The sequence below is a fragment of the Pristiophorus japonicus genome, chromosome 8 (genome assembly GCF_044704955.1).
Source record: "Pristiophorus japonicus isolate sPriJap1 chromosome 8, sPriJap1.hap1, whole genome shotgun sequence".
Classification (NCBI taxonomy): Eukaryota; Metazoa; Chordata; class Chondrichthyes; family Pristiophoridae; genus Pristiophorus; species Pristiophorus japonicus.
In genome coordinates, this window is record NC_091984.1 from 218,571,562 (window position 1) to 218,598,439 (window position 26,878).

At 45.0% G+C, this 26,878-nt stretch overlaps 1 protein-coding gene across 1 annotated transcript in view; it reads left to right on the plus strand.

Moving 5' to 3' along the window:
• The window catches only part of LOC139269253 (2'-5'-oligoadenylate synthase 2-like), a 58,003-nt gene that overhangs the window by 25,574 nt on the left and 5,551 nt on the right, over positions 1 to 26,878 (plus strand). Inside the window, exons 8-12 of the mRNA XM_070888340.1 lie at positions 1,804 to 1,985; positions 12,065 to 12,371; positions 13,591 to 13,763; positions 22,641 to 22,891; positions 23,497 to 23,629. Of these exons, the coding sequence (XP_070744441.1) occupies positions 1,804 to 1,985; positions 12,065 to 12,371; positions 13,591 to 13,763; positions 22,641 to 22,891; positions 23,497 to 23,629 (1,046 nt within the window). The remainder of the gene's footprint in view (positions 1 to 1,803; positions 1,986 to 12,064; positions 12,372 to 13,590; positions 13,764 to 22,640; positions 22,892 to 23,496; positions 23,630 to 26,878) is intronic.

The window sequence follows — 26,878 nt, forward strand, 5'->3', positions numbered from 1 at the left end:
TTGGTGTAATTGGGTGAAGGGTGTTGTCTGAATTCCGCGGGGATAGCGCCAGTCTCCCGGCGTAACTCTGGCGCACACCCAGTTGGGCCGTGTCCCTGCCGTTACTGGGAGTTTGCTCAGTACCGGGGGGTGGGGGGTGATTCCCGAGTTGGGCAGTTCTCCCTCCGGTGCCACTGTCTGACCGCCGTCTGTGTGGCAGCTGGTGCCAACATCCTAAATCTGGGGGGGGGGGGGCAATTTTGCGCATATGCGAAAAATATAATTGAAATGGCCCCCCGCTGCCCCCCGGCAGTGCTCAATAACTGGAAACACGTAGCCAGTCAGTGATTCAGAATGACAGGTCAAGACTTAGAGTCACACCCATGTTCTGACTGCTGGCAGTGTTCAGTTACTGGCGGGCCCTCAGATTCTTTGGCTTTAATCCTTGGTCGGCATTTCTGTCATTGTCACCATAGAAGCTGACAGCACAGAAAGGGACTATTCAGCTTACCATGAAGGTGCCAGCCCCTTGCCAGAGCAGTCCAAAAACTAGCCTCTACCCCTGCTCCACTCTCTGCCCTGCAGCATCATTTGCTTCAAATATTTATACAGTTTTTCTTTAAAAGATGCAATGTTCTCTGCCACAAACCGCTCCCTGTGGCAAAGCATTTCATGTTCCAACTGCCCTGCGTGCAAATACATTTATCTTAACAAATATGAAGAATGGCTTGGAAAGAATAGGACTGTTTTTGTTGGAACTGAGAAGATTAAATTTGATTTGATAGAGATGTTTTAAAATAATGGACAGAGTAGGTAGAAAGAGGCGGGTTTCCAGTGATGGGGGCGGGGAGCGGGGTTCTGGGTGAGTTCTAGAGCAAGGGGACAAAACGTTAACACAAAACACCATGAGTCTGTGGAATGCAACATTTAAGGAGCTGGTTGAAAGAGAGGGGAATGAACCACTCATGAGGTTCTTAAACCATTTGTCAATCTATATTGGTTTATGTTTGAAAAATATAGCAACTCGTAATTTCCACACCAAATCTCATGATTGTTAAGAGTTTGTCTCCTGATTTATGAGGTGGTAAGGTTGGCGATACTGCAACCCTAGGTGCAGGTAAGTGATAATGTGCCCACCTGCCCCGTACAAATGAGGTTGCCCTCATGTTGACCTCAGACTCCAGCAGGTTCAGTCCTGGAGCGCACCATCGGGCATGATCCCAGTACAAACGCTGGGATTGTGCCATGAGGAATTTCGGGCTTGATATGTTCAATGTCATTCATCCTGTTAATTTATTTATATATATTATATATATATGGAACCAGAGATCTCCTATGGTTTTGTCTCTTTAGTGATCTTATGATAATACTTACAGAAACACCTGCCCAGAAAGTGTTGGGCAGAACCAGATAAGGAACTAATGACAGTGTGGTGACATTTGCCACATTTTCCGCCATTACTGCTAAAGCAACGATGCAATGTAGTAATGCCAGCATGTTACACAATCCGGCATTGCTAATGCTAGCAGAATCCTTTCAAAAATTAACATTCACTTTCCTACTGGCACTTGGTACCAGGTCTAGCAGAGGTCAGACAGACACTGTTCCCTGATCTTTGTGAATCCTAAAGGACTAAGATTTTCAATATATCTTTTAAACTTTAAATGAATCAGGCAACTGTTTCGCAAGTGAAGCCTGTGAAACAGCTGCCTGGGGAAAATAATAATCAGAGTGTCGTAGCTCAATGATCTGTGCAGATCCAGAGTTGTATTGCCTGAGTTGAAGTAACAGTTACTAAATTTTAGTTTTATTTATTTTTTCCAGAAAAATCTGTGAAGCAGATGATGGATGATTTGTATCACACAGCTCCACATCACCTGGACACATTTATTTTTAACAAACTCCAACCCGATCAGACATTTCATGAGCAGGTGGGCGAGACCATCCACAAGATCTGCAGGTTCTTAAAGGAACAATGCTCCATTAAAATCATTAAAACAGTGAAGGTGAGTCCAGCAGAATGAAATACTTATTGGAAAACACTATAGCGTCTTTGGTGGCTCATTGAATAATTGCTTTGGACCTAAAACTGGATAAAACAGGGTACTTGCTAAATGGTGATTAGCTAAAAACAGTAGTGGTCCAAAGAGACTTGGAGGTCCAGGTAGATAGATCATTAAAATGTCATGGACAGTTACAGAAAATAATCAAAAATGCTAATGGAATGCTGGCCTTTATATCTAGAGGACTAGAATACAAGGGAGTGGAAGTTATGCTGAAGCTATACAAAACTCTAGTTAGAACACACCTGATGTACTGTGAGCAGTTCTGTGCACTACACCATAGGAAGGACATATTGGCCATGGAGGGATTGCAATGTAGATTTACCAGAATTATACCCAGATTCCAAGGGTTAAATTACAAGGAGAGATTGCACAAACTAGGGTTGTATTCCCTGGAATTTAAAAGGTTAAAGGGTAACTTGATCGATGCTTTCAAGATATTAAAATGAACTGATAGGGTAGATAAAGATAAACTATTTCTGCTGGTTGGAGAGTCTAGGACTATAGGCCATAGTTTAAAAATTAGAGCCAGACATTTCAGGACTGAAATTAGGAAACACTTCTACACACAAAGGGTGGTAAAAGGTGGGAATTCTTTTCTGCAAATGGCAATTGATGCTAGATCAATTGTTAATTTTAAATCTGAGATTTTAGATTTTTATTAAGCAAAGGTATTAAGGTATATGGGCCAAAGACGTATACATGGAGTTGGGTCGCAGATCAACTATGATCTCACTGAATGGCGGAACAGGCTCGAAGGGCTAAATGGCCTCCTCCTGTTCCTATGTTCCAATGAATAATTGCACCAATATGGTACTGAGCCATGCAGACAGGAAGGGTCCAGGATCAATACCAGGGTCTTTGCTGAGTTATGTAACCTCAGCTAGGGCCACTACAATTAGTCTCATTGCTTCTTGGCTAGCGAGAGGGAGAATCAGAAAAGCTTCCTTTGTTGATGTCATGAAGCTTAATCTCAGTTATGATTCTCACCCATTATCATATCACCGAGTAACATCCACTGTCTAGGTTCATGCGTGAGGAATGGCCCTCGGGTGGGGTTCCTGAGCGGTGTCAGTCTTGGAACGTGAATTAATATCTTCAGGAGAACAGGGAAGAAAAATTCGGTTGGGGAGGTGGAATTAAGAAAAGGAAAGAAACAAGGACAAATGTAACGTCCCTATTTAAAAAAGGAGGCAGACAAAAAGCAGGAAACTATAGACCAGTTAGCCTAACATCTGCAGTTGGGAAAATGTTGGAGTCCATTATTAAAGAAGCAGTAGCAGGACATTTGGAAAAACATAATTCACTCAGGCAGAATCAGCATGGATTTATGAAAGAGAAGTCATGCTTGACAAATTTGCTGGATTCTTTGAGGATGTAACGAACAGGGTGGGTAAAGGGAAACCAGTGGATGTGTGTATTTGGACTTCCAGACGGCATTTGACAAGGTGCCACATAAAAGGTTACTGCACAAGGTAAAAGTTCATGGGGTTGGCGGTAATATATTAGCATGGATAAAGGATTAGCTAACTAACAGAAAACAGAGAGTCGGGACAAATGGTTCATTCTCGGGTTGGCAATCAGTAACTAATGGGGTGCTGGGATCAGTGCTGGGACCCCAACTATTTACAATCTATATTAATGACTTGGAAGAAGGGACCGAGTGCAACGTAGCCAAGTTTGCTGACGATACAAAGATGGGAAGAAAAACAATGTGTGAGGACACAAAAAATCTGCAAAAAGACATAGACAGGCTAAGTGAGTGGGCAAAAATTTGGCAGATGGAGTATAATGTTGGAAAGTGTGAGGTCATTCACTTTGGCAGAAAAAAAATCAAAGAGCAAGTTACTATTTAAATGGAGAAAAATTGCAAAGTGCTGCAGTTCAACAGGACCTGGGGCTACTTGTGCATGAAACACAAAAGGTTAGTATGCCGGTACAGCAAGTGATCAGGAAGGCCAATGGAATCTTGGCCTTTATTGCAAAGGGGATGGAGTATAAAAGCAGGGAAGTCTTGCTACAGTTACACAGGGTATTGATGAGGCCACACCTGAAATACTGCGTGCAGTTTTGGTTTCCATATTTGAGAAAGGATATACTTGCTTTGGAGGCATTTCAGAGAAGGTTCACTAGGTTGATTCCAGAGATGAGGGGGTTGACATGAGGAAAGGTTCAGTAGGTTGGGCCTCTACTCATTGGAATTCAGAAGAATGAAAGGTGATCTTATCGAAACGTATAAGATTATGAAGGGGCTTGACAAGGTGGATGCAGAGAGGATGTTTCCACTGATAGGGGAGACTAGAACTAGGGGGCATAATCTTAGAATATGGGACTGCCCTTTTAAAACTGCGATGAGGAGGAATTTCTTTTCTCAGAAGGTTGGAATTCTGTGGAATTTGCTGCCTCAGAGAACTGTGGAAGCTGGGTCATTGAATAAATTAAAGACTGAGATAAACAGTTTCTTAACCGATATGGGAATAATGGGTCATGGGGAGCTGGCAGGGAAGTGGACCTGAGTCCATGATCAGATCAGCCATGATTGTATTAAATGGCGGAGCAGGCTTGAGGGGCAATATGGCCTACTCCTGTTCCTATTTATTATGTTCTTGTGTAAGGACAGAGATGATACATGTGCCAGAAAGTTCAAACTGCATTTTTACATTATGCTGAGGGTGTATATGGATACAATTCTCCAAGTCACTTTAAACTCCCTCTTTAACTTCCAACTGCCCAGCCTTTGCCACGATGCCCCTAAAGCTTTTGATTTGCTCGACGACATCCTCACCTCCACGTTCAGTGCCTTCATCTGCAGTAAATCCTTCACTGACTCCCATCTCACCTGTTCCCCCTCGTATGGCCCCCCTCTTTGCTCTCTCATCCAAGGGACACAAACTTGCATGCACCTGCTGTCCGTCTATCACCAGATCCGGCCAGACCACATCAAGCTCTACTGGGCCTCGCTCTCCTCTGTAACAACTTACTATTCTAGGATCATCCTGGAGGGTGAAGATAATCCAAGGCTCCTTTTCTCCACTACCTTTCTCCTTAAATGCCCTCCCCAGCCCCATCCTCACCAGCAAGTGTGATAAGAGGGATATTTTTAACACCACAATTCAGCAGCCTCTGTTGCTTCACCTCTTGCCACCAGGCCAAACATTCCCCCAGTCCTCCCCTCCCTAGCCCTGAAACTCCGTTTTTCTCTGGTTTATCCTCACCTTGTCCAAGAGTCCGACATCCTGCTCTTGACCCCTGGCCATCTAACTTCCCTTCACAGTCCCGATACTTAATGGCATTGTAAATGGTTCCCTCCCCTCAGGCACTGTACACTCCACTTTCAAAATTGCTGTCATCGCCCTCCCCTTAGAAAAAACCCCACCCCTCATGCACCTGTCCTTAAACTACTACTGCCCCATCTTGCAGTGGAGGCCAATTTCCATAAGGCTTAACTTTTTTTTAAAGTGGGGGGTGGGGGGCGCGGAGTTTAACAGCGATATTCCAGCATAATAGGGGAAGTTTTTGTCCTTATATATGATTTCAATTGATTGTCGCTCTGGGGAGTTCCGCGGCGCAGCCTGTGGCAGAGCAATGAATGACTGACCGCAACTTCAGGATTTCCACGTTTATTTACGCATGCCCTAAATCCTGAAGTTGCAGTCAGTTTTGGAGGGATAATGACCATGAGTGCTGAAAGTTTTGCCGTCAAATCTACTGCAAAATACAGGCCAATAAGTTCAAATCTGTTGTCCAATTTAACTGGCCAATCAATTTAGCTCAGATTTCTGTCCCTGATTTCCAAAAGCTCAATAATGGCAAGAAGATTTACAAGAATGGTTCCCGGGATGAGGGACTTAAGAACATAAGAACATAAGAATTAGGAACAGGAGTAGGCCATCTAGCCCCTCAAGCCTGCTCCGCCATTCAATAAGATCATGGCTGATCTGGTCGTGGACTCAGCTTCACTTTCCCGCCCTCTCCCCGTAACCCTTAATTCACTTATTGCTTAAAAATCTATCTATCTTTGACTTGAAAACATTCAATGAGCCAGCCTCAACTGCTTCCTTGGGCAGAGAATTCCACAGATTCACAACCCTCTGGGAGAAGAAATTCTTTCTCAACTCGGTTTTAAATTGGCTCCTCCGTATTTTGAGGCTGTGCCCCCTAGTTCTAGTCTCCCCGACCAGTGGAAACAACCTCTCTGCCTCTATCTTGTCTATCCCTTTCATGATTTTAAATGTTTCTATAAGATCACCCCTCATCCTTCTGAACTCCAAGGAGTAAACACCCAGTCTACTCAATCTATCATCATAAGGTAACCCCCTCATTTCTCGAATCAGCCTAGTGAATCGTCTCTGTACCCCTTCCAAAGCTAGTATATCCTTCCTTAAGTAAGGTGACCAAAACTGCACGCAGTACTCTAGGTGCGGCCTTACCAATACCTTATACAGTTGCAGCAACACCTCCCTGCTTTTGTACTCCATCCCTTTCGCAATGAAGGCCAACATTCCATTTGCCTTCCTGATTACCTGCTGCATCTGCAAACTAACCTTTTGGGATTCATGCACAACGACCCCCAGGTCCCTCTGCACCACAGCATGTTGTAATTTCTCCCCATTCAAATAATATTCCCTTTTACTGTTTTTTTTCCCAAGGTGGATGACCTCACACTTTTCGACATTGTATTCCATCTGCCAAACCTTAGCCCATTCGCTTAACCTATCCAAATCTCCTTGTAGCCTCTCTGAGTCCTCTACACAACCCGCTTTCCCACTAATCTTAGTGTCATCTGCAAATTTTGTTGCACTACACTCTGTCCCCTCCTCTAGGTCATCTATGTATATTGTAAACAGTTGTGGTCTCAGCACTGATCCCTGTGGCACACCACTAACCACTGATTTCCAACCCGAAAAGGACCCATTTATCCCGACTCTCTGCTTTCTGTTCGCCAGCCAATTCTCTATCCACGCTAATACATTTCCTCTGACTCCGCGTACCTTTATCTTCTGCAGTAACCTTTTGTGTGGCACCTTATCGAATGCCTTTTGGAAATCTAAATACACCACATCCATCGGTACACCTCTATCCACCATGCTCGTTATATCCTCAAAGAATTCCAGTAAGTTAGTTAAACATGATTTCCCTTTCATGAATCCATGCTGCGTCTGCTTGATTGCACTATTCCTATCCAGATGTCCCGCTATTTCTTCCTTAATGATAGTTTCAAGCATTTTCCCCACTACAGATGTTAAACTAACCGGCCTATAGTTACCTGCCTTTTGCCTGCCCCCTTTTTTAAACAGAGGCGTTACATTAGCTGCTCTCCAATCCGCTGGTACCTCCCCAGAGTCCAGAGAATTTTGGTAGATTATAACAAATGCATCTGCTATAACTTCCGCCATCTCTTTTAATACCCTGGGATGCATTTCATCAGGACCAGGGGACTTGTCTACCTTCAATCCCATTAGACTTCAGTTACGTGGATAGACTGGAGAAGCTGGGGTTGTTCTCCTTAGAGCAGAGCAGTTTCAGAGGAGATTTGATGAAGGTGTTCAAAATCATGAGGGGTCTAGGCAGAGTAGATAGAGAGAAGCTGTTCCCATTGGCAGAAAGGTTGAGAACCAGAGGACACAGATTTAAGGCGATTAGCAGAAGAACCAAAGGCGACATGAGGAAAAACGTTTTTATGCAGTGAGTGGTTAGGATCTGGAATGCACTGCTTGGTGGAGGCAGATTCAATCAAAAGGGAATTGGATAAGTGCCTGAAGGAAAAAATTTGCAGGGTTATGGGGAAAGGGTGGGGAAGTGGGATCAGCTGATCTGCTCTTGCTGAGAGCCGGCACAGGCTCGACGGTCCGAATGGCCTCCTTCTGTGCTGTAACCATTCTATGATTCTATGATAAGAAGGTTAACATTGAATTTAGGCCCTAGGTCAGTGGTGGCAAAATACGGCCCGCGGACCATATCCGGCCCGCCAAGCCATTCTATCCGGATCCCTGGATGGGACAGAAATAGAACGCGAGTGTTTGCTAGTGCTGTTGTGGAGGAGTTAAACTAATATGGCAGGGGGATGGGAACCCATGCAGGGAGGCAGAGGAAAATAAAAGGGAGACAGAGGCAAAAGATAGAAAGTAGAATAGTAAAAGTGGGGGGCAGAGAATCCCAAGGCAAAAAATAAAAAGGCCCACATTACAGCAAAATTCTAAAGGGACAAGGTGTGTTAAAAAGACAAGCCTGAAGGCTCTGTGTCTTAATGCAAGGAGTATAATGTGGATGAATTAACTGTGCAAATAGATGTTAACAAATATGATGTGATTGGGATTACGGAGACGTGGCTCCAGGATGATCAGGGCTGGGAACTCAACATCCAGGGGTATTCAACATTCAGGAAGGATAGAATAAAAGGAAAAGGAGGTGGGGTAGCATTGCTGGTTAAAGAGGAGATTAATGCAATAGTTAGGAAAGACATTAGCTTGGATGATGTGGAATCTATATGGGTAGAGCTGCAGAACACTAAAGGGCAAAAATCGTTAGTGGGAGTTGTGTACAGACCTCCAAACAGTAGTAGTGATGTTGGGGAGGGCATCAAACAGGAAATTAGGAGTGCATGCAATAAAGGTGCAGCAGTTATAATGGGTGACTTTAATATGCACATAGATTGGGCTAGCCAAACTGGAAGCAATACGGTGGAGGAGGATTTCCTGGAGTGCATAAGAGATGGTTTTCTAGACCAATATGTCGAGGAACCAACTAGGGGGGAGGCCATCTTAGACTGGGTGTTGTGTAATGAGAGAGGATTAATTAGCAATCTCATTGTGCGAGGCCCCTTGGGGAAGAGTGACCATAATATGGTGGAATTCTGCATTAGGATGGAGAATGAAACAGTTAATTCAGAGACCATGGTCCAGAACTTAAAGAAGGGTAACTTTGAAGGTATGAGGCATGAATTGGCTAAGATAGATTGGCTAATGATACTTAAGGGGTTGACTGTGGATGGGCAATGGCAGACATTTAGAGACCGCATGGATGAATTACAACAATTGTACATTCCTGTCTGGCGTAAAAATAAAAAAGGGAAGGTGGCTCAACCGTGGCTATCTAGGGAAATCAGGGATAGTATTAAAGCCAAAGAAATGGCATACAAATTGGCCAGAAATAGCAGCGAACCTGGGGACTGGGAGAAATTTAGAACTCAGCAGAGGAGGACAAAGGGTTTGATTAGGGCAGGGAAAATGGAGTACGAGAAGAAGCTTGCAGGGAACATTAAGGCGGATTGCAAAAGTTTCTACAGGTATGTAAAGAGAAAAAGGTTAGTAAAGACAAATGTAGGTCCGCTGCAGTCAGAATCAGGGGAAGTCATAACGGGGAACAAAGAAATGGCAGACCAATTGAACAAGTACTTTGGTTCAGTATTCACTAAGGAGGACACAAACAACCTTCTGGATATAAAAGTGGTCAGAGGGTCTAGTAAGGAGGAGGAACTGAGGGAAATCTTTATTAGTCGGGAAATTGTGTTGGGGAAATTGATGGGATTGAAGGCCGATAAATCCCCAGGGCCTGATGGACTGCATCCCAGAGTACTTAAGGAGGTAGCCTTGGAAATAGCGGATGCATTGACAGTCATTTTCCAACATTCCATTGACTCTGGATCAGTTCCTATCGAGTGGAGGGTAGCCAATGTAACCCCACTTTTTAAAAAAGGAGGGAGAGAGAAAGCAGGGAATTATAGACCGGTCAGCCTGACCTCAGTAGTGGGTAAAATGATGGAATCAATTATTAAGGATGTCATAGCAGCGCATTTGGAAAATGGTGACATGATAGGTCCAAGTCAGCATGGATTTGTGAAAGTGAGATCATGCTTGACAAATCTTCTGGAATTTTTTGAGGATGTTTCCAATAAAGTGGACAAAGGAGTACCAGTTGATGTGGTATATTTGGACTTTCAGAAGGCTTTCGACAAGGTCCCACACAGGAGATTAATGTGCAAAGCAAAAGCACATGGGATTGGGGGTAGTGTGCTGATGTGGATTGAGAACTGGTTGTCAGACAGGAAGCAAAGAGTAGGAGTAAATGGGTACTTTTCGGAATGGCAGGCAGTGACTAGTGGGGTACCGCAGGGTTCTGTTCTGGGGCCCCAGCTGTTTACATTGTACATTAATGATTTAGACGAGGGGATTAAATGTAGTATCTCCAAATTTGCGGATGACACTAAGTTGGGTGGCAGTGTGAGCTGCGAGGAGGATGCTATGAGTCTGCAGAGTGACTTGGATAGGTTAGGTGAGTGAGCAAATGCGTGGCAGATGAAGTATAATGTGGATAAATGTGAGGTTATCCACTTTGGTGGTAAAAACAGAGAGACAGACTATTATCTGAATGGTGACAGATTAGGAAAAGGGAAGGTGCAACGAGACCTGGGTGTCATGGTACATCAGTCATTGAAGGTTGGCATGCAGGTACAGCAGGCGGTTAAGAAAGCAAATGGCATGTTGGCCTTCATAGCGAGGGGATTTGAGTACAGGGGCAGGGAGGTGTTGCTACAGTTGTACAGGGCCTTGGTGAGGCCACACCTGGAGTATTGTGTACAGTTTTGGTCTCTTAACTTGAGGAAGGACATTCTTGCTATTGAGGGAGTGCAGCGAAGATTCACCAGACTGATTCCCAGGATGGTGGGACTGACCTATCAAGAAAGACTGGATCAACTGGGCTTGTATTCACTGGAGTTCAGAAGAGTGAGAGGGGACCTCATAGAAATGTTTAAAATTCTGATGGGTTTGGACAGGTTGGATTCAGGAAGAATGTTCCCAATGTTGGGGAAGTCCAGAACCAGGGGTCACAGTCTAAGGATAAGGGGTAAGCCATTTAGGACCGAGATAAGGAGAAACTTCTTCACCCAGAGAGTGGTGAACCTGTGGAATTCTCTACCACAGAAAGTAGTTGAGGCCAATTCACTAAATATATTCAAAAGGGAGTTAGATGAAGTCCTTACTACTCGGGGGATCAAGGGGTATGGCGTGAAAGCAGGAAGAGGGTACTGAAGTTTCATGTTCAGCCATGAACTCATTGAATGGCGGTGCAGGCTCGAAGGGCCTACTCCTGCACCTATTTCCTATGTTTCTATGTTTCAATGAGTCGGAGCTCAAGCTGCACATTTATCTATCCACTTTCACTTCTCATGGGTCAGAGACAGACCCGGACTGCAGCCAAGGATAAAACATAGTAATACTTCATTCAAATGAATAATTCGCAAAAGTGATTCTCACTGGCCTGATCTTAAAAGGATCCGTTCCATAATTCTGGGCCCCAATGGCGGACATCCATACCCAGAATGCACTGTGTACTCAAATATGCCCTATACATTTTAGAGTGGTGTCATGGCTGCTCATCTCCACAAATCTTTTACCAACGAAAGTGACCGGCACTGTATTTTTCCTCTCCCGGTACCCAGACCATGACGGCAGGGGAGATTTCATCTGGCACCAATTGTGACGGCATTAGTAATCTTTGCAGAAGGGCATAAGGGTGACTGAGGTGGAGGACTGATGCTGACACCGGCTCTAATGAGGGTACAGTTCTATTTCAGAAACCACAAGATACCACACCATTTTTAACTTTTATCTTTGATTCAGTTCTATGCCGTATCGAATACATGTGTATGTACGATAGCATCTGACTACTATCTGAATTTAAGTTTATGCAATGTTCATATTTATGCAATGTTCCCTCTAATTTTTTTTGTGTGCGGTCCCTTTAAATTTGCTGCGCGGCCAGCCACTATGCAGCCGTGCATACGCAGTATCTCTTCCAGTGGCAGGAGTTGTGGATCGGCCTGTGCAGGACCGCATGATTGGTGGAACATTGGTGGGCGGCCCTCAACAGCGCACCAAAACTTGTTAAGTGGCCCTCCAGCCCAAATAATTGCCCAGCCCTGCTCGAGGTGCTGATTTGAGGTTCAGTGCTGAGTGGAGTGGTAATGCATTTTCCTCATCATTTATTTGAAAGGTTGTCCTGCTGTTTCACTCTTTTTTCAGGGTGGCTCCTCTGGGAAAGGAACAGCTTTAAAAAATGGGTCGGATGCGGATCTGGTCATCTTCGTCAGCCACTTCAAAAGTTTTATAGACCAGAAGAACAACCGGGGTGAAACTTTGAAGATAATTCGAGACATGCTGCAGGAATGCCAACAAAGCTTCGCATTTGAGATCATCATGTCAAAACCCAAAATAATTACATTGTCGCCTGGCTTACCGTTTTCTCCTCGTTCCCTGAACTTCCATTTTAAATCCAGAGAGCTGTATGAATCTATTGAGGTTGATGTTCTGCCAGCATTTGATGCTTTAGGTATGAGGCTTTAAATGCAAATGGTTAGGTAGAAAATCTGGTAAATTAGATATATTTAAAGGAGTTTTTATTGTGTGAACCAACAGCACAACCCATTCATTCAGATGCTTCTCTCACAACACTCCCCCTCCCCACCTTGCCCAACAAGCCAAACCCTCCATAGGTCTGTCCTGCCATAGTTCTGGATCCCGAACACTAGCCCCCTCCAACACCTCTCCTACATTGGCCAGCTTGGTGAGACAGCCAGGTTTCACTCTTACCTATCTAGGTGTAACCAGGGCATCTCTAGAAATAGGATCCATCATTGGCTCCTCCTTTTCCTTAGCACAGGGCTGGATGGCCACGAGAGGTGTATCTTAGGCAACCGCCTGCCTCAGGGTGCCAGGAATTCTGGTTTCAGGCTTCCAGATGCAGGGAACATGGTGTCAAGCCCTCCCTGGAGACACTCAAAAGCAGCTCACTTTGTAAACGGGCTGCATTAGCCAAAAAAAAATATACCAACTGGAAGTCGTTTCAAGGATAAATGTGGCGACATCAGTTGGGGTCCAGGCCAGGAAAGTAGCCGAGGTCCCCTGGTGGTCTCCACTTCTGCCCTCCAAGAGACCAGTAGACCATTTATTGTTCAGTGTAGCGGCCCACAGATGCAGTGGTGCTCCAGGAGGCTGGGGTACAGGTACAATCCCTGCCCAGGTCTCCCCCACAACCCTTGTTTCCCTTGCATTAAAGGCCTTGTGGGGGAAAACGTAGGTTCTTCACCCTGCCCCTCCCCCCCAACTCCGCACAAGGCTACCCCTGCAGCCGGGACCAAGTGTATGCTGGTCTTCCTGAAATGGGTGAGGACATTTGGCTTCAGAATTTCTACTTAAAACCTGTCTTTCTCTTTCTTTTTGGATGTGTCGGCCATATTGGGCTAGCATTTCTGTAAGGGTTATTCTGATTTCCTGTTGTAATTTTGTTGGAATGCCTGAAGAAAGATCATAAACTGCTGTTCCCACCATATCGCCGATGTTTCCGCCACAGTTATGGCGGGAGTTCAGGAGAGCCCTGTGTAAACTCCAGGCAATTGTGTACTTCCAGCATTTTCTGCTTTTATTTCAGATTGTCAACATTTTACACATTTTTTTTTACCTCTAGCCCGTACAAAATCACAAGCAATTTGTGCTGCGTTAAACTGTCCAGTACCTCAATAATAACATTTTGCCTTTTCAATGTCCTAAAGGTCAGCTAACAAAGTACAGCCCGAGTGCCCAGGTGTATGTAGACCTGATTAAAGCTGGAGGGGATGGAGGAGAATTCTCAACATGCTTCACCGAACTTCAGAGGAAATTTGTGAAGCGGTGCCCACCTAAACTTAAAGGCCTCATCCGCCTTGTGAAGCACTGGTACAGTGTGGTAAGTTTAGGGACTACCTTTGAAATTGCTTTCTGCCATATGAACAACAAACTTGTTCATGTGTTTCTCTGTTATTTTAACAAAGGCACCAAACATTTAAAATAAATAGGTTGACACCGTTGTTAAAATAGCAAAGGATTTGTTTCTTCATGATATTTTACAGTATGATTTCCACCTACATGATTCTCGAAGTCTAACCAGTTGAACTAGCCCTGACACGGTGCAATAGAGATTCCGCTTCGATGGTTTCCATCCAATAGTTGCCCACCCATTCACTTTAATTGATGGAAAAGCACAAGCCGGCGAATTTCTACCCCAGTATCTGCAAGTTCTTCTCTAGTTGACCAGTAAGGGCTCTTTCAGACTGACCTTATTTGCCATAGTGGTTCCTAAAACAGTAGATGGTGCTACCATGTTAAGGTAGCTGTATAATTTTATGGTCATCAGGATGCAGTCAGTCATCAACCTGTTCTAGGTTTGTTGGCCAGGTTCTAATCCAGCCCAGCGAAGCTGATCGAGTGTGGTCAGTGCTTCAATACTGGGGATGTTAGCCTGGTCGAGGACACTGATGTTGGTGCGCCTATCCTCCCAGGGGATTTGCAGGATCTTGCAGAGACATCATTAGTGATATATCTCCAGTGACTTGAGGTGCCTTCTATACATCATCCATGCCTCAGATCCATACAGGAGGGCGGGTATTACTACAGCCCTGTAGACCATGAGTTTGGTGGTAGATTTGAGGGCCTGGTGTTCGAACACTCTTTTCCTCAGATGACCAAAGGCTGCGCTGGCACACTGGAGGCGATGCTGAATCTCCGCATTAATGTCTGCCTTGTTGATAAGAGGCTCCCGAGATATGGGAAATGGTCCACATTGTCCAGTGCCGCGCCGTGGATCTTGATGATTGGAGGGCAGGCCACATAGTACGCATGCCAGATACAAGACTCCTTAAGCAAATGCTTTATGCGGAGCTCCTTCATGGTAAATGAGCCAAAGGAGGACAGCGGAAACGTTATAAGGACACCCTCAAAGCCTCCCTGGTAAAGTGCGACATCACCATTACCACCTGGGAGACCCTGGCCGTAGACCGCCCAAGATGGAGAAAGTCCATCCGGGAAGGCGTTGAGCTCTTCGAGTCTCAATGCAAAGAGCATGAAGAGGCCAAGCGCAGGCAAACCAGCCCCACCGACTCCTTCCCTCGACGAATGTCTGTCCCACCTGTAACAGGATCTGTGGCTCTCGTATCGGACTGTTCAGCCATCAAAGAACTCACTTTGGGAGTAGAAGCAAGTCCTCCTCGATTCCGAGGGACTGCCTATGATGATGAATCCAGTCCAGACTTAATGGAATCAGAAATAAATGAGTATGGAAAAGAAGGCTAAAAATTGGTAGTTTGTGCCCATTTTTTCAGATGTAAAAGTGGCACAACAATGATAGATTTAGCAGTGGCTATCCCACGCCCAATCTGCATGCGCATTCGGGCCACTGTTCATTTAGTCGGTCCGCTCTTCTGTGCATCCCAGACAGCCACTTAAGCCAGGCATTAGACCCCTTGCATATGATAATGAGTTGCCTAACCCCTGTTTAACGACCCCTCTGGGAAATTGCTTTCAGTTGAACAGATAAGGAGATAGACCTCAGGAATCGTCAGCACAGTGGCCACCACCTACAGGTAAATTATTTAAAAACCATTTGTAGAGCCAGGAGGAGCCAGATGCTTTTAGGCTAGCCCCGAGGCTCCTGGTTTGTGCACGTATTGTGATTTTTTTTTAATGTATGGTACTCGCAGTTTCTGCGCCATCGTATATGGCCCAGTCACTGGTTTTGACGTGTAGCCAGCCCCAAGCTCCAAAACTTTAGAAATCCCTGTAGCAGGGATGTTTTAAGGTTGGGGCAGAGTGAAGGAAGCGTTGTCTTTCATCCAACCTATATTATACTTGCTTGGGATGTGCTTGATCAGATAGTTTAGGTGGAGTGTGACTCTGCATGTAACCCATACCACGTCTGACTTGAGGAGTGCTTGGTGTTAGCACTAGGTGCAAAAAAAAGGAAATGTTTCTATTGTCATCCTCATCTTGATAAGTACAAAGATTTATGCAAAAGGTTTACGCACTAAAGGCTAAACTTGTAAAGCGAGGCTGCAGACACAGGGTTTCTCTCAACAGAGGAGTGGATCAAAGAATCGGGCACAAAGATCAATGCAACCAGTTTGTGATTTTCCAGCCACGGCCTCTGCACTCAATTCATAGAAGGAGGCCATTCGGCCCAGTAAGTCTGTGCCGGCCCTTTTGAAAGAGCTATCCAATTAGTCCTACTCTCCTGCTCTTTCGCTATAGCCCTGCAATTTTGTCCTTTGCAACTATATATACAATTTGCTATTGAAAGTTATGATTAAATCATCTTCCACCGCCCTTGCAGGCAGTGCATTCCAGATCATAACAACACGCTGCCTAAAAAAAATGTTCTCATCTCCCCTGAGGGGCAAGAGCTCTACTTGCCCAAAAAAAACAGCCATGGGTGACTAAAGAGGTAAGAGACAGCACAAAACTAGAGGAAAAGGCATGCAAAAATTCATAAAGTAACACACAGATCCTGGCAAATGATAAAGATAGTAAGAACAGAAAAGGATCACAAAACCGATAGCAAGAGCTACAAAAAGTGAGCGTGAAAAGAAACTTGCAAGGAACATCAAAATCAATACAAAGAATTTTTATACTTACATTCGAGGCTGATCAGGAGCAATGTTGGCCCCTGAAAGTGGTGACATTGCCAATGACAATGGGGAAATGGCGACATGTTGAATAATTACTTTGCGTCAGTATTTACAGTAGAAGAGGATAGCAAGCCAGATATCCCAAATAATCTACTATTGAATCGGGGACAGGGGGCTGGATTTTAGGCTTTAATGTTTTTGGGGCGATAATGGCGATAGGGCGGGAAAGTTAGCGGCCGGGAATAGTTTGCGCTTTAGTAGTTAAATTTGGGCATTTAGGCCCTGCGTCAGGGGGCGCAGCACAAAGGGAGGCATTGTACACCTCTCTTGGCGCTAGATGGGAAACTCCGGAGCTAAAGAGCCGGGCTGGGAGCGCTCCGAGAAAAGTCTTAGAGCTGGGGGGAGCCTAAAAAAACACAAAAACATTCCCAAAACATTGCCCACTCCACCACAACACAAATCGCTTAAAAAATTAAAAGAAAAAACATTCACACTTACCTTAGGAGTCCATTATTCACCTCTTTGCTGACGGGATCATAGGCCCATCTTGATTTCCCAGGCGTTCATTATGGGACACACTTCCGGGCGGACGATCGGGCAGGAGCTCAAACTCACAACTAGGGGCGTTGCACACCCGGCATAGCTCTTCCGGGTGGTGCTGTTCCACGCCGTCGCAAAACCCGACCCGAGGATCGCTGCGGGGCACATAAGACCTCACCGCCATTGACGCCGCTCCGTAATAAAGAAAATAATGGCACTAAAGAGTGACAAATCCCCAGGGCCAGATGGTTTCCATCCAGGGTTTTAAAGGAAGTAGGTGAGCATTTTGAAGATGCCCTAACTATAATCTTCCAACATTTTCTAGATTCAGGAACCGTCCCTTTAGGATGGAAAATTGTGCATGTCACTCTGCTGTTTAAGAATGGCGAGAGAGGGAAACCAGGGAATTATAGACCAATTAGCCTCACATCTGTTCTGGGAAACTTGCTCGAGTCTATAAATACGGATAGGGTATCGGAACACCTCGAAAATTTTCAATTAATCAGAGAGAGCCAGCATGGACTTGTGAACGATAGGTCATGCCTGACAAACATGATTGAATTTTCTGAAGAGGTGACTCAAGTAGATGGACAGGTGAATGTCTATGGATGTTACTTATATGGACTTCCACAAGGTATTTAATAAAGTCTCACATAAGAGACTGTTATCTAAGGCAGAAACCCATAGAATTGAGGGCAAATTATTGACCAGGTTAGGAAATTGACTCAACGGCAGCAGACAGAGAGTCGGGATCGTGGGAAGATACTCAATTTGGCAGGATGTGACTAGTGGTGTCTGGCAGGGATCTGTGTTGGGGCCTCAACTATTCACAATATTTATTAACAACTTAGATGATGGCATAGAAAGTCATATATCCAAAAGCAAAATATTGTGGATGCTAGAAATCTGAAATAAAAACAGAAAATGCTGGAAATACTTGTACTTCTCTCACTTTAGTATACTGTATTCGCTGCTCATGATGCGCTCTCCTCTACACTGGGGAGACTAAATGCAGATTGGGTGACCACTTTGCGGAACACCTCCATTCAGTCTGTAAGTGTGATCCTGAGCTTCCGGTCGCCTGTCCCTTTAATTCTCCGCTCCACTCCCACTCTGATCTCTCCTTCCATCCTCGGCCTCTTGCACTGTTCCAATGAAGCTCAGCGTAAGCTCGAGGAACAGCACCTCATCTTTCATTTAGGCACTTTACAGCCTTTTGGACTCAACATCGAGTTCAACAATTTCAGACCATTATCTCTGCCCCTATTTTTCCCCCTATGACAGCTGTTGATTAATCTGCCATTCCCATTTACACCCTATCTAGACTCATCTTTTAGAAATTTACAGCGCAGAAGGAGGCCCTTTCGGCCCATCGTGTCTGCGCCGGCCGACAAAGAGCTGCACGGTCCTTCGTCCCATTACATCTCCTTTTGCCTTGCACCATCATCCCTTTTGTCTCTCAATCTCTTCTGCCTTTTAACCTATCATACACCTTCCCTTTGTTTTTTGCCGCCCTCACACCTTTCCCTGCCTCAACACTTGCTTAAAAATTTGTTACATCTCTAACTTTTTCCAGTTCTGACGCAGGGTCGTCGACCTGAAACATTAACTCTGTTTTCTCTCTCCACAGATGCTGCCTGACCTGCTGAGTATTTCCAGCATTTTCTGTTTTAAAGTCATATATCCAAATTTGCCGATGGCACAAAGATAGGTGGCATTGTCGGCAGTGTAGACTCTATAGATATGTGAAGAGAAAAAGATTAGTGAAAACAAACATAGGTCCCTTGCAGTCAGATTCAGGTGAATTTATAATGGGGAACAAAGAAATGGCGGATCAGTTAAACAAATACTTTGGTTCTATTTTCACGAAGGAAGACACAAATAACCTTCTTGAAATACTAGGGGACCGAGGGTCTAGTGAGGAGGAACTGAAGGATATCCTTATAAAGCGGGAAATTGTGTTAGGGAAATTGATGGGATTGAAGGCCAATAAAGCCCCGGGGCCTGATAGTCTGCATCCCAGAGTACTTAAGGAAGTGCACCTAGAAATAGTGGATGCATTGGTGATCATTTTTCAACAGTCTATCAACTCTGGATCAGTTCCTATGGACTGGAGGGTAGCTAATGTAACACTACAGTTTAAAAAAAGGAGGGAGAGAGAAAACGGGTAATTATAGACTGGTTAGCCTGACATCAGTAGTGGGGAAAATGTTGGAATCAATTACTAAAGATGAAATAGCAGCGCATTTAGAAAGCAGTGACAGGATCGGTCCAAGTCAGCATGGATTTATGAAGGGGAAATCATGCTTGACAAATCTTCTGGAATTTTTTGAGGATGTAACTGGTAGAGTGGACAATGGAGAACCAATGGATGTGGTGTAGTTGGACTTTCAAAATGCTTTTGACAAGGTCCCACACAAGAGATTGGTGTGCAAAATCAAAGCACATGGTATTAGGGGTAATGTATTGACGTGGATAGAGAACTGGTTGGCAGACAGGAAGCAGAGAGTCGGGATAAACGGGTCCTTTTCAGAATGGCAGGCAGTGACTAGTGGAGTGCCGCAGAGCTCAGTGCTGGGACCCCAGTTATTTACAATATACATTAATGATTTAGATGAAGGATTTGCAAATGACACTAAACTGGGTTGCGGTGTGAGCTGTGAGGAGGACGCTAAAAGGCTGCAGGGTGACTTGGACAGGTTAGGTGAGTGGGCCAATGCATGGTAGATGCAGTATAATGTGGATAAATGTGAGGTTATCCTACTTTGGGGACAAAAACACGAAGGCAGAATATTATCTGAATGGCGGCAGATTAGGAAAAGGGGAGGTGCAACGAGACCTGGGTGTCATGGTTCATCAGTTATTAAAAAATGGCATTTAGGTATTGCAGGCGGTGAAGAAGGCAAATTGCATGTTGGCCTTCATAGATAGGGGATTTGAGTATTGGAGCAGGGAGGTCTTACTGCAGTTGAACAGGGCCTTGGTGAGACCTCACCTGGAATATTGTGTTCAGTTTTGGTCTCCTAATCTGAGGAAGGACATTCTTGCTATTGAGGGAATACAGCGAAGGTTCACCAGACTGATTCCCGGGATGGCGGGACTGACATATCAGGAGAGACTGGATCAACTGGGCCGTTATACACTGGAGTTTAGAAGGATGAGAGAGGATCTCATAGAAACTTATAAGATTCTGACGGGACTGGACAGGTTAGATGCAGGAAGAATGTTCCCGATGATGGAGAAGTCCAGAACCAGGGGACACAGTCTTAGGATAAGGGAGGCCATTTAGGACTGAGATGAGGAGAAACTTCTTCACTCAGAGAGTTGTTAACCTGTGGAATTCCCTACTGCAGAGAGTTGTTGATGCCAGTTCATTGGATATATTCAAGAGGGAGTTAGATATGGCCCTTATGGCTAAAGGGATCAAGGGGTAAGGAGAGAAAGCAGGAAAGGGGTACTGAGGGAATGATCAGCCATGATCTTATTGAATGATGGTGCAGGGCCGAATGGCCTACTTCTGCACCTATTTTCTATGTTTCTATGTTTCTAAAGCATAACCTTACCAAGGGATATTGATAGATTAAGTGAATGGGCAAAACTGTGGCAAATGGATTTCAGTGTAAGCGAATGTGAGGTCATTCACTTTAGACCTAAAAAGGAGAGAACAGAGTACTTTCTAAATGGTAAAAGCTAAAAACAATGGAGATCCAAAGAGACTTGGGGGTACAGGTACATTGTGACGAGCAAGTTCAGAAAATAATCAAAAGGGCTAATGGAATGCTGAACTTTATATCTAGAGAACTAGAATACAAGGGAGCAGAGGTTATGCTGCAGCAATACAAAACCCCTGGTTACATAAGAACATAAGAAATAGGAGCAGGAGTAGGCCATTTAACCCCTCAAGCCTACTCCGGCATTTAATAAGATCATGGCTGAACTGACCACGGACTCAGCTCCACTTCCCTGCCCCCTAGTTTTAGTATCCCCTAGGAGTAGAAATATCCTCTCTGCATCTACCTTATCGAGCCCCCTCATTGTCTTATGTGTTTCAATAAGATCACCTCTCATTCTTCTGAACCCCAATGATTATAGACCCAACCTACTCAACCTATCTTCATAAGTCAACCCCCTCATCTCTGGAATCAACCCAGTGAACCTTCTCTGAACAGCCTCCAATGCAAGTATATCCTTCCTTAAATACGGAGGCCAAAACTGTACGCAGTACTCGAGGTGTGACCTCACCAATACTTTGTACAGTAGTAGCAGGACATCTTTGCTTTTATACTCATCCCCCTTGTAATAAAGGCCAATATTCCATTTGCCTTCCTGATTACTTGCTGTACCTGCATACTAACTTTTTGTGTTTCATGCACAAGGACCCCCAGGTCCCTCTCTACTGCAGCACTTTGCAATTTTTCTCCATTTAAAATTATAATTTGTTTTCTATTTTTTCTGCCAAAATGCATAACCTCACATTTTCCCACATTGTACACCATCTCCCAAATTTTTGCCCACTCACTATATCCCTTTGTAGATTTTTTGTATCCTCCTCACAATTTGCTTTTCCATCATCAGTAAACTTGGCTACATTACACTCGGTCCATTTATCCAAATCATTAATATAGATTGTAAATAGGCTCCAGCACCGATCGCTGCGGCACCCCACAAGTTACAGTTTGCCGACTGTAAAATGACCCGTTTATCCCAACTCTCTGTTTTCTGTTATTTAGTTAGCCAATCCTCTATCCATGCTAATATATTACCCCCAACCCCGTGTGCTCTTATCCTGTGCAGTAACCTTTTATGTGGCACCTTATCGAATTCCTTCTGGAAATCCAAATACACAACATCTACTGGTTCCCCTTTATCCACCCTGCTCGTTACATCCTCAAAGAACTCGAGCAAGTTTGTCAAACATGCTGACTCTGCTTGACTGCATTATGATTTTCTAAATGTCCTGGCTCTACTTCCTCAATAATGGACTCCAGTATTATCCCAATGACAGATGTTAGGAAACTAAAAGTTTTTTACTTTCTGTCTCCCTCCTTTCTTAAATATGGGAGTTACATTTGCGGTTTTCCAATCCGCTGGGACCTCTCCAGAATCCAGGGAATTTTGATAGATTACAGCCAATGCATCCACGATCTCTGCAGCCGCTTTGTTTAAGACCCTAGGAGGCAGGCCATCAGGTCCAGGGGACTTGTCCACCTTTAGTCCCATTAGTCTGCGTAGTACTTTTTCTCTAGTGATAGTGATTGTTTAAAGTTCCCCCCCTTCCCCATCCTGCAATAGCCCCTTGATTATCAATTTTTGGGATGCTTTTAGTGTCTTCTACTGAGAAGACCGATACAAAATATTTGTTCCTATGTTCCCCGCTGGTTCTTTTGCCAGTTATCTTAAAGCTGACTCTTTGGTCACCAATCCTTCTGCCAGTGGAAACAGTTTTTTGGATTTACTCTTTAAAAAAAAAACACACGCAAAACAATTTTTCAATTTGTACTTCATTCAAGCGAGACTCTGCCCTGGAAACCTTGCCTGGCCAGGTTTAATTTTAAATGCTTCGAACGAGAAAGTAACAGTGTAAGGATCACAGGCCTATGCGTTGACTTATTTTTATCCGACAGTATGTGCGCCCATACAAACGTTTCATGAGAAGTGGAGAATTCCTTCCACCAAAGTATGCCCTGGAGCTGCTGATCATCCACGCATGGGAGAGTGCTGAGAAGGGAGAGAATTTCAGCACTGCCGAAGGATTCCGCACCGTCATGGAATTGATTGTTGAATACGAAGAGTTGTGGATGTTCTGGACTGACAACTACAACTTTGACTGTCCCTTTGTTGGCAATTTCCTGAAAGACAAACTCCGAGAACCAAGGTAAGTTGGATTTTTTTTAATGGTATTTTTCCTAATGGGGAATCATAGAATGATAAGCACAGAAGGAGGCCATTCTGCCCATCATGCCTGTGCCAGCTCTTTGGGTGAGCTATCCAATTAGTCCCACTCCCTTGCCCTTTGCCCATCGCCCTGCAAATGTTCCCCTTTCCAGTATTTATCCAGTTCCCTTTATTATTGAAAGTTATTATTGAATCTGCTTCCACCACCACCAAAATGGGCAGCGTATAAATGTGGAGCAAATGCCAGCACAGGCCACTCTGTGCACCTCTCAGCAGCTACCTCAGGAATGGTATTAGTACCGGCCTGGGCTAAAAAGGGAAGGGGATGAAAAAGAGAGGCGTTTAATTAAGAGGGAAAGTTTGACTCAAATGTTTCATTTACCGTAAAACATGTAGACAACTTATGAGAGCTGGTTATATAATGTCTCTTCTACTGTGTATGCCTCACTGAATCACAAATTGTTTACTGAGGAGTCCTAAAAATGTACCTGAAAGATAAATCCCCAGAGCTTTGTGTAGTCCAAAGAATGAGCACGTGAAAATACGTCTTTTGACTGGTGATTCTTGTGTTGTTTGAACATTTAGGCCAATGATTCTCGACCCGGCAGATCCAACGGGAAACGTTGCCGGAAATGCTAGATGGGATCTAGTTGCAAAAGAGGCCCAGAATTGTTTACAGCAGAATTGTGTGTGGAACATCATCTCCTGGGATGTTGAGGTAAAATATCACAGGCAGCACATGGTGTAGTACCAAATACTGGAATTTTCTAAAAAAGAAATACCGAGAGGGATATATACGATTTATATCAGACAACAATTGTACTTAGTGGGCACTGATGAGAAATTGATAGATTACAAAGTAATCCTATCAAAGGGTTCATAAACTGCAAAGACATTTTGTTAGATCCCCGAACCTCAATTTTGGATTATTTTCTATAATCCTCATTTAGTTTCTGATTGTCTTTGGTCCCGCCACAAATTCCATCCTTAGCCACTGACACCATCCCTTTCCCTGACCAATGTCTGAAACCTTTCGCCTCCGTAACATTGTCCGTCTCCACTCCTACCTCAGCTCATCTGCTGCTGAAAACCTCGTCCATGCCTTTGTTACCTCCAGACTTGACTATTCCAAAGCTCTCCTGGCTGGCCATCCACATTCTACACTATGTAACCTTGAATCCAAAATATTGCTGCCCGTATCCTAACTCGCATCAAGTCCAGTTCACCCATCACCCCTGTGCTCGCTGATTCACATTGGCTACCAGTCAGGCAAAGCCTCAATTTAAATATTCTCATCCTTTTTTTCAAATCCCTCCATGACCTCACCCCTCCATGTCTCTGTAATCTCCTCCAGCCCAACAACCTCCTGAAATCTCCTCCAATTTTGTCCTCTTGAGAATCTCTGATTCTAATCATGCCACCATTGGTGGCCGTCCCTTCAGCTACCGAAGCCTTAAGCTTTGGAATTCCCTCCCTAAACCTCTCTGCCTCTCTACCTCTGCCTTCTCCTTTAAGATGCTCTTTAAAACCTACCTCTTTCCTGTCCTAATATTTCCTTATGTGGCTTGATGTTAAATTTTGTTTCATAATGCAGCTGGGAAATGCCTAGGCACCTTTTACTACTGTAAAGGCGATATAGAAATGCAAGTTGTTGTTGATTTACTGATTGAATCATGTTTCTGCTGATTTTTTCCTCTTCCCTCCTGGGGGTAGTAACATAGAATCATAGGCTGGAACTTTCCTCAAAAAAATGGAGTGTGCGGGTAATTAAATTGTTAAAAATGATATTCCTGACCTGATCCTGCCTCCAACCCGCCCATTTCCAGTTTTAACGGATGCAGGACGGGGCAGGCGACCAATCTGCTCATAGGGGGCGGTACGTCAATTTAAATATTATAATCAGGCTGGAAGACTCCTCTTCCCTTCCATTTTGTGTTTAACGGCCTGTGGACGGGTTTCACACAATTCGTGAAACCTGGCGGTTAAACTGAGGCGGGGACTGCTGCATCCAGGAGGTAAGTGGCTTTATACCAACCTCCTGGATCCAGGGTCCCCACCATACCCACGCCCCACAATCAAAGACCTCCCACGGGGCCTCCGATCACCTTCCCAGGACTCCGATCCCCACCACGAGGCACCCACCTCCCACCGATGATGATGAGGTCGGTCACAATCCTCCGGTGGCACTCCCCCACCCCTGCCAATCCCCGATTCCCCTGATCCACAGCTGAAGCCCACACCCCGTTGATGATCCGGCTGACCATCGCCCTCCCCCCCCCCACACCTCCGCCGATTCCAGACCCTATTCCCCCCCCCCATCTCCGATCCTCTCCTTCCGATCCCTGACACTCCCACCCTGGATCATTCCCTTGCAATCCCCAACCCTCCCCTGCTGATCCCTGACTGCCCCCCCGCCCCACCCCACCACCTCTGCAATTCCTCCCCCGGACCGATCCCTTGCTCCCACTCTGTATCTGCAGGCCTACCCACCCGTAGTCAGCCAGCGTCTCAATGGGGCTGGCTGCGGGCGGAAATCCGAGGCCTCACATTCCAATCAGGCCCTGCTATTAAAGTCGGCAGGGCAACGGGAATCACTGCCTCCCAGTCCGCCTTGGAGACCACCCGCACCCAACCTGCCAACCTGGAGAAAATTCTGGCCACGAAAGTCCATTCGGCTCATCGTGCCTGTGCTGTCTCTTTGTTAGAGCTATCCAATTAGTCCCACTCCCCTGCTCTTTCCCCAGAGCCCCATAATTGGTTTCCCTTCTGTTATGTCTTTAGATGCTCTGATAATGACTCCACGAGGCTGTAATGACCTTAATCCATTTAATATAACTCCAGAGTGAGGATACCAAATAGTGGACTTGCTTTTATACCTGGGTACCTGTGGTATACAGGTGACCCCTGGGCCTCCACCAGTTGCACCCTCTGGTGGTGCCAGCATAGTGTATACAGTGTGAACCTTGTTGATGGTACCTCCGGTAAACAAGTCTCCATCTTATGCAACTATACAGTGACTACACAGAGAGTATCTCGATAGTGGACATATATAACACCTTCAAGTATTTATCCAATTCTCTTTTGAATGTTACTATTGAATCTGCTTCCACCACCCTTTCAGGCCAGATCACAACAACCCGCCGTGTAGAAGGGAATGTTTCCTTGGGTCGCCTCTGATTCTTTTGCCAGTCACCATAAATCTGTGGTTACTCACCCTTCTGCCATCCTTCATGATTTTGAACACCTCTATCATATCTCCTCTTTGCCTTCTCTGCCCTAAGGAGAACAAACCCCAGCTTCTCCAGTCTCTCCACATAACTGAAGTCCCTCATCCCTGGCACCATTTTAGAAAATATCTGCTGCGCCCTCTCTAAGGCCTGTGCTGTGGTATGGTTCCATAGGCCTTGGCAGGCCTCTGGTACCTCAAACAAGTGGCCATTCTTCATGTGTGAACCGTAACAATGAGTGTCAGGAGCCGATTCGATTGGGAGGAGGGTGGGTTTACAGCTGAGCCCAAACATGTCCTTCTCTGAAGTCCACATGTATGCACTTCTAGTACGGGTTACAGATTGCGATTGGGAGGGGTAACCATGATGGATATATTTTCTCCCCGGCGTAGCCCATGGACACTGAGGCAAATGATAGCAGCCCTACTGCTATACTAGCTATGATCAGCTCAAGCAGCATGTACCAGAGAGTGAATCCGATTGGCTCACTACCATAGCACAAACAATATTTACTCAATGAGCCATCATAAGAACATAAGAACATAAGAATTTGGAACAGGAGTAGGCCATCTAGCCCCTCGAGCCTGCTCCGCCATTCAACAAGATCATGGCTGATCTGGCCATGGACTCAGCTCCACTTACCCGCCCGCTCCCCATAACCCTTAATTCCCTTCAGAGGCACTTTGTAGGCTTTTTCTTGTTATATGATTTCTTACGTTCTCATGATCCAGAGTATGAGT